Source organism: Gymnoscopelus microlampas (genome assembly GCF_963454915.1).
Source record: "Gymnoscopelus microlampas genome assembly, chromosome: 14".
NCBI classification, from domain to species: domain Eukaryota; kingdom Metazoa; phylum Chordata; class Actinopteri; order Myctophiformes; family Myctophidae; genus Gymnoscopelus; species Gymnoscopelus microlampas.
In genome coordinates, this window is record NC_139951.1 from 34,257,700 (window position 1) to 34,272,728 (window position 15,029).

The window sequence follows — 15,029 nt, forward strand, 5'->3', positions numbered from 1 at the left end:
GCGTGCGTGACGTGTGTGTGTGTGTATGTATGTATGTCTTGAACTATAGTTGGACCCCTTCCTTGGACTGTTTCTCTCTCAATCTGCGCTTTTTCACAAAGGCCTGTCCTTCCTTGTCTCCTTTCCTGGACTCCAGCAACTTCAAGCTGTCATCTGAAAAAAATTGAAACATAACACTTTTTTTTTATTGACATTCACAATGACATTTCCATATGACTTAAACAGGTGTGTTCCAAAATGAATTGTTTATAAATGTCATATTATTTAATACAAAAGAAAAAATAGGTTTGACATCACTGGCTGTGTTAAAAATGAAAATAAAGTATTATTTGTGAAACCAGTCAAACACACAAATTAACCACTTCAGCTCTGTTTCAAAAATAGCAAATATAGCAGATCCAAATGCTCACAATGCTTCACATTGCGACCTGTTTTGAATGATACTAGATCAGCTATTTTAGCTATTTGACATGGCCAAAACAGGAACACCAGGGTGAAAGTTAATGTATACTTTAATGTATACTTGGTCATTCGACTGTCTCACCAAGTATACATCAGGTTTTATATACATACCATTGGGCTTGGGATGCATCAGGGGCAGGCGCATCTGAGCAGGGGTGGCGTCCGGCTGGGAGGTATGTCCATCGGCTTCATCACCTCCGCCACCACCGACTCCCGGCACGGCCTTCAGGGCCAGGAACGCTTCACCCTCGAAATCATCGGATCTCAGAGTGTCATGATCCAGAATCGTCACCACCAGGCATGCTCCCAGAGCCCGGCACTGCTCCAGTGATACCAGGCTGTTAAAGTGAGGAATGGAAAGGGAGAACACTCTGCGTTATGGGGTTGGCTGGTGCTTTGTGCATTCGCAGTAATGTAAATGTGGCCCTGTTCCCTGCAAACCGACAAAATGAATGAGTGTAAATGACACTCAGAGGTGAGGGTGAAGAAAACGTAAGTTAAATGGGGTGTAAGTGATATTTTTTGGTTCCTCTATATTCTATGGTAATCAGTCACAGGGATGTCAGGCCCTGTCACAACAGGCCCCTCTCACAGCATTGTGTGACAAGGATGTCTGAACAAACACTGTGTAGTAGTGATTTAACTTCTTTCTTTACAAAAACATATCGCTTCCACCCCCTTTAAGAAGAGGATGACAAAAACTATTGGAGAAGACTGTTACGAATCTGGCCTGAGACGGACGGCAACAACATACAATTCAAAGGACTCTTCAAACAGGGGGTTGAGGTCGCAATTCTTGATCTGGGTACGGCGAGGCTCCACCTCAAAGAAGACGTGCCGAGGCTCCAAACACAATTGCACGAATGGATCGCTAGAACCTGCAGGAGAATATACCATCAAAGTGTTGGATGCAATGGCAAATAGACAGTGTATGTCTACATACGTACAGTATGTGTCCACCTATTACAGTAGCTTAGCTTCAGTGTGTTCTCACCATTGGAGTCTAGTGGCAGGAGGTTGGCTGCGTTCAAAACCTCAACATGCAGTCTGTGGTCTGATCTCCTGTAGCATGTAAGGATTGTGACGGCACCGTACTTCTCTCCACTGTACACTTTCTACAGCAGACGTGCATAGAGGATGGAAAGACAAGGTTAACCACTTTCAACCCACTTTTCGCGCCGAGATCTGGTGTTATTACAGGGTGACACCATCGTACGTTAAAGTAAAACCTTTGGTTTAAGTGGTTAAGTATGAGCAAATGCATCCATCCACAGAAGGGTTGATTTCTCTCAAATGGAATTATGGACCTCACCTGGTCCCATACTTTCATGTCGAGGAATCTCTCTATGAGCTGCTGACTGCTGAGACAGTTGCGTGTCAACTGAACTTTCAGACTCTGCATGGGCAAGAGAGAAAATAGACACTGAAACGTTCTGCTTTGGTTATTGGACATTGTAGATGGACAACTTGTAGATACTTACCTTGTAGTCTTCAGTGTGGAGGTCTTCCAGTGGAAGGCCAATTCCCTCTGCGTGAAAGCTTTGCTCGAGGCACTGAAATACAACACCACCATTCAATCAAATGAAGGGTGCGTGAGCTCTATCAAACACATATACTAAAGGTTTTAAGCGTAGTGACTCAGTAATTCCCAAGGGCATAGTGTGCTGTTACTGACTGTACATGTACGCGTTTTACTCTATAGTCTTCGATAAACTGCTAGGGTTGTGGACCGACCTTAAGAGTATACTGCAATCTCTGACAGAACACCATGAGCCCTTCTTGGTGTGGATGCTGAGTCATCATTTGGTAGATGGTCATCACTGAGTTCATCCATAGAGGGGTCAGCAAACTTGCCCCGGGAACAAAATACAATTACGAAGCAATATACAGAAATATACATGGATACTAGAAAAAGGCCAATATCACATGAGATTCTAGAATAAAAAGCATCAGTTGTAAGGAGGTGCCATACCTGTTGAAGTTCTCTTGGACCAGGTTTTCATTCATATACTGCAGCTCTCTCTCCAGGTACTTCATCAGAGGGCCAACGGCCTGAAGTAGAAAAGCATGTAAAAGTCACTAGATATCATGGGAAGGCGTGTCGCAGGCCTATATTTGGGAAACATAGGTGTAAGAAAATGAAAAATGAAAAGTATCCTTACATCCTCAGTGGACTTGGAGGGCAGCCTCCGCCTCGTGCCCATGCTTCTTATATGAGTCTCAATGTCTGTGTTCAGCTGAGGAGAGAGACGAATGGTTAAAACTAGGGCCGCAACAGTTAATCGAACTAATCAATTTGATCATTTATCAAATATAATCGCTAATAAAACAAAATAATCGATTAATAATCAATCCCTATTTTTGGAATGTCATTATAGGCGAAAAGTAAAACAAACAAAAAATAGTGAAAATAGCCGATGGTGTTGAGTTGTGAGGTTGTATATCGGCTATTGTCACAATTTTTTCATGATATTGTTGTGCATCCATCCATCCATCCATCCATCCATCCATCCATTCATCCATTGTGCACCCCCCCCCCCCCCCACCCATCTGGTCCTTGGTCTGCCACGGGGTCTCTTCCCAGTGGGACGTGCAGCGAGGACCTCCCTAGGGAGACGCTCGGGAGGCATCCGTACTAGATGCCCGAACCACCTAAGCCGGCTCCTTTCCAAGTCAAGGAGCAGCGGTTCTACTCCGAGTCTCTCACGGATGACTGATCTTCTCACCCTATCTCTAAGGGAGAGGCCAGCCACCCGTCTGAGAAAACTAATTTCAGCTGCTTGTATTCGGATCTTATTCTTCTTCGGTCCATTACCCACAGTTCATGACCATAGGTGAGAGTAGGAACGAAGATTGTTCGGTATATGGAGAACTTTGCCTTCTGGCTCAGATCTCTGTGTGATCATTGTGCAAAAAGGTATAAAATAACACTTAAGAGGTTAATAATGTCTATTCACTCACCTGTTTCCCCAGGGTGTTCAGAGCAGAGCGTATCTCTCGCCTGAGGAGCGACTGGGCCTGCTCCAGCTGCGAGGGCAGCGTGTTGTGGAACTGGCTCTCTGCGATCACTGTACGGGTGCGCTCCTGAAGCCCCGCCCAGTTCAGCTGGGTGTCAAGACGGTCCACGAACAACCGCAAATATTCCAGGTCATTTACCACCACGCACAGCTGCAGACAGAGGGGGGACATTTGGTGGTTTACTGCTTTCGGAAGCACAGGATACGTGTTTGGATACAGAACAGGCTGGCAGGTCTCTATCCATTCCTCCGCTCACCATGTTGATGGCACTGCTGGGGTCCGAGGTCTTAGACAGTGTCCTGACCCTCTCCTTTAGAATATGGCAGTAGGTTGCCATGATCTTGCACACATCCTGAAAAGACAGACACATGAAAAATGTCACAGTGAAAATACCCATTACAGTGGGTGATATGCAGTACAGTAGCCTACACTACCTCAGTTATCTTGACCATTAGCATGAAGGCTTCTTCTGGGTCAGGCCAGGAAAGATCCTCCCACATCTTGCAGATGGGCTGCATGCACGCCACCAGGTCTACTGCTGATGAGCTGTGTTTGACGGGCACTGCCCCAGTCTGCAGCGGTTGCAGCTGCGTTGAACATGAATATTGAAACATTGGAATTAGGATGGGGTTAGAAGTTAATAGGGAGAAAACAATTACTCAGGAGGTACTGTACCTGCCAGCCAATGCAAAACGCATAATCTGGCGGAAAGCAGAGTGCATTTCACCAAGGCTGGCAGGGCTTTTCCTAGAGGCCTTTGACATCACATGCAATGGACAGTTTTGTGTCTGATTGTCATGTCTTTCTCACAACAGATCAATAGGATTCTTAAAAAAATGTGGCAAAGTGGCACTTTTAAACCAGGGCAGGGGTTCTCGAAGTGGGGTCTCCCAGGGGTCCTTGAGGTGGTCCCAGGGGATTCCCAGCTAAATTATTGATAGTTTGAAACCAAATGGATGGGGTCCATGGCCAAATGCATACCAAACCACTGTTTTAAACAAACTATATGCTGAATACATCACAAAGAGTGCACCTTACCTGGTCTACCAGTACAGCTTTTTCCACCCTGTCCTTGGTCGTGCTGAAGGCCTTGTTCAGCCAATAAGGAAGAGCGTCTCTGAACCCCTCATGAAAGTTTGTTAGCTCCATTAACTTATTCCTGAAACAATCAAAAATAGAATTTCTGCCCACATAATCTCCATTGTGGCGCTGTTGTAACGTGAACCAAGTGTTTGTAAATCTTTTGCAAGAGTTAGACATTTATTTCAGCATCTAAATGTTTAATCGCATTTCATTTTATTTTATGTTTTAGATCTTGTGAGGTGTTGTCCCAAATGTTGTTAGAATGTTGCTGTGAACATGAATGGGGGACTTCAAGGTGTCTAACCTCTTCTGTAAGAAGGCCTTGTCTTTGTGTATGGCCTGCAGAAGCAGGTAAAGGGGGAACAGACTGTTGGCTAGACCCTCGTCCATCTGTCCCTCCACCAAGGACAAAGTGTCCCTGACCTCCTCAGCTAACTGCAGAGGGAGAGAATAGAGAAGAAGGGGAGAGCGAGAGAATCAAGTAGAAAAACATGATGGCAAGATGAGAACCAAGATGATTAATTAGCTTTCGGCACTTACTAAAGACTCCAGCTTCTGATAGACGATAGTGAACAGGTCCATTTGAACAGTACTGTGAAGACAAGACATACGTCACCATATGCATGAGCATGAAAACAACATTATGCTAGTGAATATGTGACTTCTCTCCAACCTACAGTACCTGACAAATATTTTATTCCACACATCCTTGCTGTGTTTGATGTCTTGTTGCACCTCCTCAGTCAACTTGAGGAGGGCTTTGACAGTCTCTGACAAGTCCTGGATATGACATGGATACGCCACAGTAAAGGAATATGACAAGCATAACATGAAAAGCAGAAATAAACCAAGGAAAACCAAGCGAGAAGCACCTCCAGACCATTTACCTTAGTCATGGGCTGATGCAAACCCTTCTTGATGGTGAACCACTCCTGTGTCCCTTCCTGAGGAAGAAATGAAAAAAACTTGACCCTTAGTAATAGAAGATTCACTGTGCAACATGACCACTTAAACCCTATATACTTAGTTGACCGGGGTCCCCCAGGGCTCTATACTAGATTGAGAGCTTGCAGATCTGCTATTTTCGCTGAATGTTCGCCCCCAGAATAGAGATGCTAGGGTTCAAGTGCTTAAAACCAAACAGAAAATTCCATCAAATGCCCATAATAAATGATGATGCAACAATTGAAGTCATAGGGTGAGTATACTAACCTGCACAGCATCAGTGACCTCATTCTGGAGTTCAAATTGGGCTGGGTTCAGTTTCTGAAAGGCCTGGGTCTTACAGATCTGCATCAGAATTCTGAAAAAAGTGCATTTGACCATTTTGTTACTGACCATTATGGGTTGATACTATAGACCTAATAGATTCACGTAGAGGTGACATAAAAACCAATGACATATTACCTGAGCAATATCTGTAGTTTAAGAGTAGCGCTCAGAGGGAAGACGTCTCTGTATTTGGACACCAGATGTAATCCGTACTGCAGGAAGTCATGTAAAGAGTCCCCAAGTTCCTTTTTCTAAGCACACAGCGGAGACAGACAAAGTTTCATGTTTTCAGTTTCAGTTCCATTTGTACACTCCCAGAGTTAAATTAGCACTGAGGATTTTACAGTTTAGACCGGTGTCCCAGAGATAACCTATTGTATACTGTCAGAGTTATAGTTATAGAACCAGTGCACCTTAGCAGTGGTTCTCAAACTTTTTCATGTCAAGGACCCCCAAAATGATATGTATATGGTCGCGGACCCCCATCTCAAATATTTTGTTCCAGGGACCCCCAGAAGCAAAGATTTTAGTAACAAATGTTAGCTTTAAAAATATATATATACAAAGGTTTGCAAACATTTTCACGATTTTTCAAAAATAGCAGATCTACAAGCTCATAGCTGCTATGAGCTTGTAAATCTTCTATTTTTGAATAGCCAAAGCATAAAAGGTTAAAGTGGTTAAAATTATTGTGACGCTATATTGGGTGCATGGGGACCCCCTGGAACCCCCCCAAGTTTGAGAACCAACGCACTATAGGGCTCATGTGGTAATGAATGAATGAATGAATGAATGAATGAATGTGATGATTACCTGCTGGTAAGGCAGCTCTTGCTGGCGCCAGTGGTACTCTATGCTGGTGATCTGCTGGAAAAGCACAGAGGAGTCCACCTCTAACGTCTGGTACAGCTTACCGTAGGCAACCCACTTCCTGTCAGGGTTACACACACCAACAAAGGCACTGAGACTAATATCAAGGATCAACCTTAACTCTGAGAGAGTACAGATGGAACCAAATGGACCCGCAAACATGTGTAGACTCTCTGAGTTAGAGACCTGTAAGTGTCCATTTGGAAACCCCTCACTAACAGCTCACTACGGAGAATTGTTTTTTTTCTGACCACCAAAATGACAATGTGAAACACACAGTCTCACCTGTTTATTTATAGATATAGACCCTTATCGTGGCTGTTGGTCGGAAATCTTGTCCAATACCGTTGGAATCAAAGAACCTGTGATCCACTGCATCCAATGTAGTGATTCATTAGTCACAAGCTTGTTCATTCTTTTCATTGGTTCATTAATTTATAACACCGACAGACAGACTAGGCACTTTCAACCTGGCGTTGAAAGTGCCTGAGTCATAGAGACATGAGCGTGACGACGTAGTCCGCCTGCCCGTCCTCTCTTAAGCCAATTTTAATATGAGATGATGCTTACGCCAAGTCCTGCAGGAAAGGTGAGAGGTCATTCTGAGTGGCATAGAGCTCCAACAGGACCTGTGCCTCAGCACACAACTCCCCCTTCCATGGATCAGAACCCTGGGGAAGAGAGAGAGAGAGAGAGAGAGAGAGAGAGAGAGAGAGAGAGAGACACACACACACAGAGAGACAGAGAGAGAAAGCGAAAGAAAGGGTGTTGTATGTGTATGCACTGTTCATCTTATTATCAAATAAGGTTTAATGTGAAAACTGTGTCTATGAGTGCCACATAAAGAACGAGGACTAGATCAATCCCTTACCTGTTGTGTAGCTATGTAAGCCTGAACAAACTGCTGTAGAATTCCACAGTAGTTGACATAGGCACATCTGCCAGCACTCAGTGTCGTATCTCTCTGTCAGTCACACAAGACATAAAAGACATATCCCTTATACCCCTGTATTTTATATATATATATATACATCCTCAATGTGGTTTTACATTTTAAGCAAAACATTTAGTATTTGCATGAAAATAATCAATAAATATTTGATTATTACTGTAATTGTGGTAGTCAATAAAAATAGACTACCACAATTACAGTATTTCCAGAGTTTACAAAAAGATGGGCAACCATAAGATATTTCTTGTGTAAACCAATCCAAGCTTAAAATTGCGATAAACGCAACAATAATGTATTTTGACAAAGAATGCCTGTACAATAATATTTAGAGTGTTGGATTGCCTATGTAGGCAAGGTTCAAGTCTCTACAAGTAAATCTTCATACCGTACTGAAATGAATGAAATCCAGTGTCTTCAAAATCAAAAATCAAACAACACCACGCTTTAGTAAAACGTTGGCACCAATGTCAAGAATACTGTGAGTCCTAATTAATGTTATGACATGTCACACCACCACTGCTATGGTCTTGCCATCAAAAACACCTTGTGCTCTGATGTATGTGAAATCAATTTATCAAAGCTGTAACGACTTGTCTATACATCACTATATTTCTATCTGGCAATTCAATATCATTATATATCAGCAATCATCAATTCATTGTATTGATCATCACTACATCTAAAATACTCTGATCTGCTCTGTAAAAGCATTATTGATATATTGTCAACTCATCATCATCAACTCTCCTCATGAAAAACAGGTGACGGTTACAGGTTAAATGACTGGATTAAAACTCACTTCTTTGTGGATGAACTTGAGATTCAGATGGCACTTGCCCCTGTCAGGGTACGTCTCTGTCTTTGGCTCCAGGTCATACCAGTTATCTTCTGTACAGTGCAGATCCTGAAGGTTGACAGATTCAGAACGCCAAAGCAGGAGGTCAAATAGTGCTTTGTATAAGTAATTATTTGTATTACACATACTGACATGGTTTGCATTGTCCTTTGTACTAACTCCCACTAATCTGTTACTGTGCAGCAGTGGTACTCAACCCGTGGGTCATAACGCGGCACGAAGTGACGCGCTATGAGCTTGTATATCTGCTATTTTCTAATAGCCAAAGAGAGCCAATGTGCTATATATATCTAGATAAAAATCTAAAATGACACAGATAGTTTCCCAGTTTTAATGGGTTAAACAAACATATACTAGATGAACCAGATCTGATAAACAAATGACATGAAATAGATTATTCAGAGTTGAGAAGGGTGGAGAAAAACAAGCAGAGCTAAAAACGGGAAATGTTCTACCTGTAGCTTTAAGACAACATTCCCCAAGTAGTCATCCTCGCCCTTCTCCTTTTTGGCATCCTTGAACATTCTAAAACGGGTAAGAAACACAGTAAGAGTTTATTTTATGTCCATATGTCCTGCTAGGTCACATACAGTGGAGTGTATGAGAGATAGCACAGTACCTCTTTATATTATGAACGTTGAACTCCCCCAGTTTCTGTGCAAGAGACACCTCTTCATCCTTATCCCTAAAATGTCCACAATTGATATGAATATTAAAGTGGGAAAGAAGTGGTAGTAGATAGTTCAGACAAAGACGAGTTGTGTGATTATCTTACCACATCTCTAGATGGAAGCTGGCACCTGCACTGTCCTCAAATTCTCTGTGGTCAGAGATGAAACACACACACACGCACGCACGCACGCACGCACGCACGCACGCACGCACGCACGCACGCACGCACGCACACACACACACACACACACACACACACACACACACACACACAAACAGACCCAATTGTTAATACACCGGTGTTGTGTGCCAAAAATACCCAATGGTAGATTGTAGCAATACCCAATCTACAAGCTTGCTTGTAGATTGGGTATTGCTATTTTCGGAGTATAAAACAAGCAACAGACTCACATAATGAAGGTCTGGTTCCAAATAGGATTTAAAGTCTGTTTCTTTATTTCCGTAGGGAAGATTTTATCATCTGAAACCACGTCCTTCACGATAGCTTTACGGGGTTTGGCTCTGGAGCGCCTTGTGCGTACGACCTTCTCGTCCTCCATGATGGTTAGCAGACAGTACGGGTCACTGAAACCTGTGGAAATGCACCAGAGGTCTGTTGGAAACGTCAAACCTGAGAGGAAACCTCTGCTTTGTTTGTGCAGGACACATACGCACCTCAGCTGTAATCAGCTGTCAGTCTGCTGATTGCTACCAAATCAGCCACGCTTTTCTACACTCCTGTCAGCTCATGCTCTCAACAAGGTGGTCCCTTTAAATATGGCTTCCTCATCTATGTGAGATCCAACATTAACTTTAATGTACTCTCAGACATAGGCAGCAACTCCACTGAATCTATGGATAACGGTAATTTATCCCAAAGCTAAACCTCTGATGATAACCCTCAAATGATTCTCACAACACAATCAAATCGGGATCAATGAAACACTACTCTATAGTGAAGCACTAACAATTAGGCTTCAACAACAAACTACAAACTAAGACTACAAGGTGGCTCACTCATTACTGACAAACTGGTGGCAAACTGTTTCAACAGTTTGCTGACAAACTGGTGGCAAACTGTATCAACAGTTTTTTCCACTACCATTGCCACCAACAGGGTTAGGCAATGGTAATTAACTTAACAAACTTGCACATTCAGTTCTCTATGGTATAAATCATACCCAAGCACACTATGAGTACACTTAAATCGGTAAAAAAACGCCCTTCAGCCAACCAAGGCCACTGGCCATGACAACATCCCCACCAGATTCCTCAGAGTTACTGTTCCTCCTACACACTAACGACATGAAAGCAGCCTGTAACTGCAATTTGTTATTGTTCGTTGATGACTCAGAACTCCTGGTATCGGGCGAGGACAAAATGCAAGTTGAGGAAACCCTCAGTTCTGAACTCCGCACTTGGCTTTCCGATAACAAACTGTCAATTACACCTTGGTAAAACAGAATCCATTCCTTTTGTGTCCAAACATACCCTTAGCAATGCAAAGGATTTCAAGGTCAGAGTTGATGATATAGTAATCTCAAGCAAAGAAGAGGTTACCTATTTGGGCTGTATTCTTGTCAACAAACAAATCAATCAAGTTAAATTGCAATAATTTGTAGGAAAAGATCTGGCTTGCAGGAGACTGAATGGAAAGGAACCTACCACTGATGTCTTTTCCCAGGATACCTTTGGCTTCCTTCACCGTGGCCATCAGACAGTATACAGGGGGCTGTGCAGGGCAGTCAAACCAGTATTCAAATACAACAGCAAGTGTAAAACCGTGCGTGGGTGTCAATGGCGTCTAAATAACATAATCACTGACTCTGTTCAATGAATAACACAAAATAAATGCTTAAAAGAAAGGCGATTAGTAAATGATGATTGTTCTCACCTCTGTGTTCTGTACTTTCTCCATTAGACTGCTGTGTTCTGACTCTGTCAAACTGAATGCCTGGCAGAGAGAGAGAACAGAGAGTCTAACAACAGCTGGCAACGATCTCTGTCAGTCATTTGAGTAACTTCTTCCGAGGGCTGGGCAATATATTGACATTACATTGATATCGTGATACAGTATGCGACTAGTGTCTGGGATGGATATCGTAATGTCGTCGTATGGCATATACTAAGTGTTGTCTTTTCCTGGTTTTTGATAACTGTAAAAATTTGCAAAAAGAATTGCTGATCTACAAGCACGTTGCATCTCGACACTTTGTGAGCTTGTAGATCTGCTATTTTTGAAAGTTTTTGAAAAAACAAATGCATTCGATATTATCGTCACAATACAATATTATTGTTGCAATATCAATATCGAGGTATTTGGTCAAAAATATATATTGTGATATTTTGTTTGATCGCCCAGCTCAACTTCAACCATACCCAGCCAAGTGTACAGCAGGAGCAGGGTCATGTGTGAGAAATGTGCGGTCAGTGTGTCAGTCTAGCCTTTACCTCCCTGATGTATTTGCGAAGCTCGTCGTCTGTGAAAACCTTAGCGGATGCTGGTTTCCCCAATTTATGCATGATGGTGTACAACAGTTCCTTATACAAGGGTTTCAGCTGAAATAGACAGATTGAGAAGATGACACGCAGAGTCTAAAGTCACACATTTGGTGACTCAGGTCAGGTCCACACATTTGGACCTGACGTCAATTCTAAAAACACCTTCTAAAAACTGTTTTCTGAGAACCTTTTTTTTTCTAAATAAATAAAATAATAATAATAATAATGTTGCTATATAGCGCCATCTAAAATGGCACAGATGCTGTCCCGGATTGAGAGGTATAAAGACATACAGTATAGGTTAAACAGGTCTAAATGGGTTAAAATACCTCCTGTTCCTTATGTCTTCTGGCTTTCTCCTCTGGGTTTTCATCATCCTTCAAATCCTGAAGAGAATCAAGGACCAAGAGGGTTTATTTGTCACTCACTCATACAGGTACAAGCAGAGACATGTTAGTGTGGCATGTTCCGCAAGACTACGCTAACAACATCAAATAAATAACAACATCAAATAAATAACAAGATAATAAAAGAGCTAATACTGGATTATAATGAAATAAAGAATATAAAAAAACATATATAAACAAAAAGGTTAAAAACACACATTATAGCCTTCTGTAAAGAACCATAGCATCAAAGGGGCATTTACAAAAATAAAAGGGATCAGATTTACATACATCAGTGTAGCGTGCTTGTTCATAGAAGGTATACAGATTTAGAGAAGGTATATCCATCTGTACATGAACTATGCTTATGTCTGTATAGTATACTGTCGCATTGAGCAAACAAGCATGATTAAATGGCATGTTGTTTGTTATTCCTCTGCTCTGTCCATTGGTGGACATGAATGGATGAAGAAACGCAAGCTGTTTGAACTAGCCCAACCAATGCCAGACTTTTTAGTCCAATGCCGATTTTGAAGAGTACTTTTACTTAGACCACTATTCTACAATGTTCTGTCTGATATTGTCAATAAGTGCAACATTTTCTAATCAATTTGAAAGGCTTTGATAGATACAAAATAAACAACACATGAAGTGAACTTTCTTTTATTTAACCACTTACAGTAGGTTCTATTCAAAAAACGTTATACAGTACGTTGTGAGCTTGTAGACCTGCTATCTTTTTGAAAGCTTTTTGCTTTTTGAAATAACTCACCCAAAATAGAGACGCCAGGTTAAAAGAGGTTAAAGATTGGGACACATCAGCTGCATAATTGCCGATACTGTGACATCGTCAGGAAAGTTAACCACTTAAACCCCAGAATCCATATTGTGGGGAAAACTTTTGCAGAAAATAGCTGGGCTATTCAGCAAATAGATAGTCTATTCAGCAAATAGCCGATCTACATATTGGCTATTCAGCAATGATATTTAATGTAGAGGGAAAACAGACAGGCCACTAATATAGAGCCCTGAGGGACAACCAAGTATAGAGTTTAAGTGGTTAAATAATGGCCGATAGCATGTCCACACCAATGCAACTCCTTGCAACTGCAACTTCTTGCAACTACTTAGTTGCAACATTATCCCCAAACAGTTGCAAGGAGTTGCATTGGTGTGGACTGGCCTAAAAGGAGTAGTTCACCAAAAGAAAATACTTATTTTCTATCAATTACACACCCCATGAAGCCTGGAATTCATGGAGATTTTTATTTTATTTTTTTAATCTCCATGAATTCAAGGCTTCATGGGGTGTGTAATTGATAGAAAATAAGTAATTTTTTGGGTGAACTACTTAAGAGTATGGCCTTACCTTCCTGTCTCTTCTTCTTGTCATCCCGAGTCTACGTACATGACCGGGCGAACCCTGAGAGCAAAACAGTGTGTTATTGAAAGTTATCGTTATGTGGGCATGTTACTGAAAGCTCATATGAAATATAACATTTCAACTGTGCTGTACCAAAAATACTTAGAATATCTGAATCACACTTGAAGGTGTATAACTGCTGTAAGTTAAATTATTTTTTACGTGTTTCTGTCTGGCCGGTGTGGAGCCTTGCATCTGCAACAAAGAGTTATAACATACTTTGTTATCACAGTGACACAATCCAGGAAACAATGTAGTAACAACAGAACTAAAACAGTCAATCCAAGCTATCCCGGTTTCACCACCAATTTTCTTTTAAAATAACAATCATTAAAGATCACGTTATAGAACGTTTAATCTCACCAACAACAACGGTGCACACTGTCAACTGTCTGATATGGTATATACTGACAGACTGACAGGTTTTTGTATACATTCAGGATTTAAACAGTGTGCTGTGAAAGGTCCTTGACAGCATTCTCAGTCTCACCACAGTGTATAGATTACAGCTGTTGCTACAGAGCTTGAGAGAAACTGGGGGTTTCAAAGTGCATCAACCAAGCAAATAACAGGGAGACTCTCAGAGTGATGGAGCTTGTTATTAAGGGACTTCCTCATTTTGGCTGATAAGGAAATTGACTGAAAGGGTATCAGGCAAATCACCCACTCAACCTTCCCACATGAAAAATAGGACACTCTTTTCTTTTTTCTTGTTTGACATTTTCCTTTTCTTACGATTATCTGTTGAAACTGCAATTTATACAAGTTTACACCTCTAAACTTGTGATGTGACAATCAACCTTTAAGTTGAAACTTGGTTAAAATGGAAAAACCCCCCTCTGTGAGGAACATGTTCCATGCGGCAAGTGACTAAGGGATGAAACATGGTCACGACAGCCTAAAGATAGCTGTTGCAAAGCATCCCCCACTTCCATCATAGCTAGACCTACCTTACACGAACTAAGATGATACTTTAAAATCAAGAATATTGACCACATTACCGGCCAGGCCGCCAGTGTTTCAAGCCAGCTTTGGATGAGTGGTAAACAAAACCGGCTCTAAACTGCACACATCAACATCAGCACAATTGAGCATTGTCAAATAAGGGACATTCTGGTACATACCTGATCAGGTGGCTCTAGTAGATTGTCACTTGTGGCTGCAATCCCACTTTGGGTTGACATTATGATGGGTGTTATGATAACCAGTCCGCTGGCGCACGAGCTGTTCAGTTGAGTGTCCTGTGTTTAGGCGTAGTGTGTCTAGAGACGAGTGTCAAGGAAAGGTTCAGAGAGGCAGTAACACATGCAGCCTGGTGCTATTACACTGCAGCCGGAAGTCATCACTTCCTCTATAAGGTGGTATCTCTGACTTGTAACCGTTCCTTTATCTAGGGCCCTAGACTGTGTGTGCGTAACTGCATAATGTCATGTTTCTTTCTCTCTCCGCAGATACTCCCCTCCTCTGTTCATTTGTTTACGCATGCAAACCTCGGTAAGAGAAGCGAGGGCCACAGGCAAACCACAAACTATG

The 15,029-nt window shown here is 41.9% G+C and overlaps 1 protein-coding gene across 1 annotated transcript; it reads right to left on the bottom strand.

Moving 5' to 3' along the window:
• Positions 1–13: 13 nt before the first annotated feature.
• unc13d (unc-13 homolog D (C. elegans)) lies at positions 14–14,789 on the bottom strand. The gene is made up of 34 exons (XM_084077379.1): positions 14,621–14,789; positions 13,659–13,691; positions 13,443–13,496; positions 12,017–12,073; positions 11,637–11,744; positions 11,080–11,139; positions 10,851–10,917; positions 9,597–9,777; positions 9,289–9,333; positions 9,133–9,198; positions 8,969–9,038; positions 8,457–8,561; positions 7,577–7,669; positions 7,276–7,376; positions 6,649–6,766; positions 5,971–6,086; positions 5,776–5,866; positions 5,451–5,507; positions 5,246–5,343; positions 5,104–5,155; positions 4,868–4,998; positions 4,519–4,639; positions 3,915–4,067; positions 3,737–3,832; positions 3,424–3,630; positions 2,625–2,699; positions 2,435–2,514; positions 2,197–2,311; positions 1,944–2,015; positions 1,775–1,858; positions 1,457–1,577; positions 1,217–1,340; positions 574–800; positions 14–153 (listed from the first exon to the last, which is right to left on the bottom strand). Exons 1-34 carry the CDS (start codon positions 14,678–14,680, stop codon positions 44–46), a joined length of 3,348 nt encoding a protein of 1,115 aa, XP_083933505.1. The 5' UTR covers positions 14,681–14,789; the 3' UTR covers positions 14–43.
• Positions 14,790–15,029: the final 240 nt, after the last annotated feature.

Excerpts from the sequence above, each read along its gene's own strand:
- unc13d (XM_084077379.1), bottom strand. The coding sequence starts at position 14,680 with ATGTCAACCCAAAGTGGGATTGCAGCCACAAGTGACAATCTACTAGAG. Across the intron at positions 9,039-9,132 it reads AACGTTCATAATATAAAGAG|AATGTTCAAGGATGCCAAAA; the intron begins GTACTGTGCTAT and ends TACCCGTTTTAG. Across the intron at positions 2,700-3,423 it reads TGAACACCCTGGGGAAACAG|CTGAACACAGACATTGAGAC; the intron begins GTGAGTGAATAG and ends CTCTCTCCTCAG.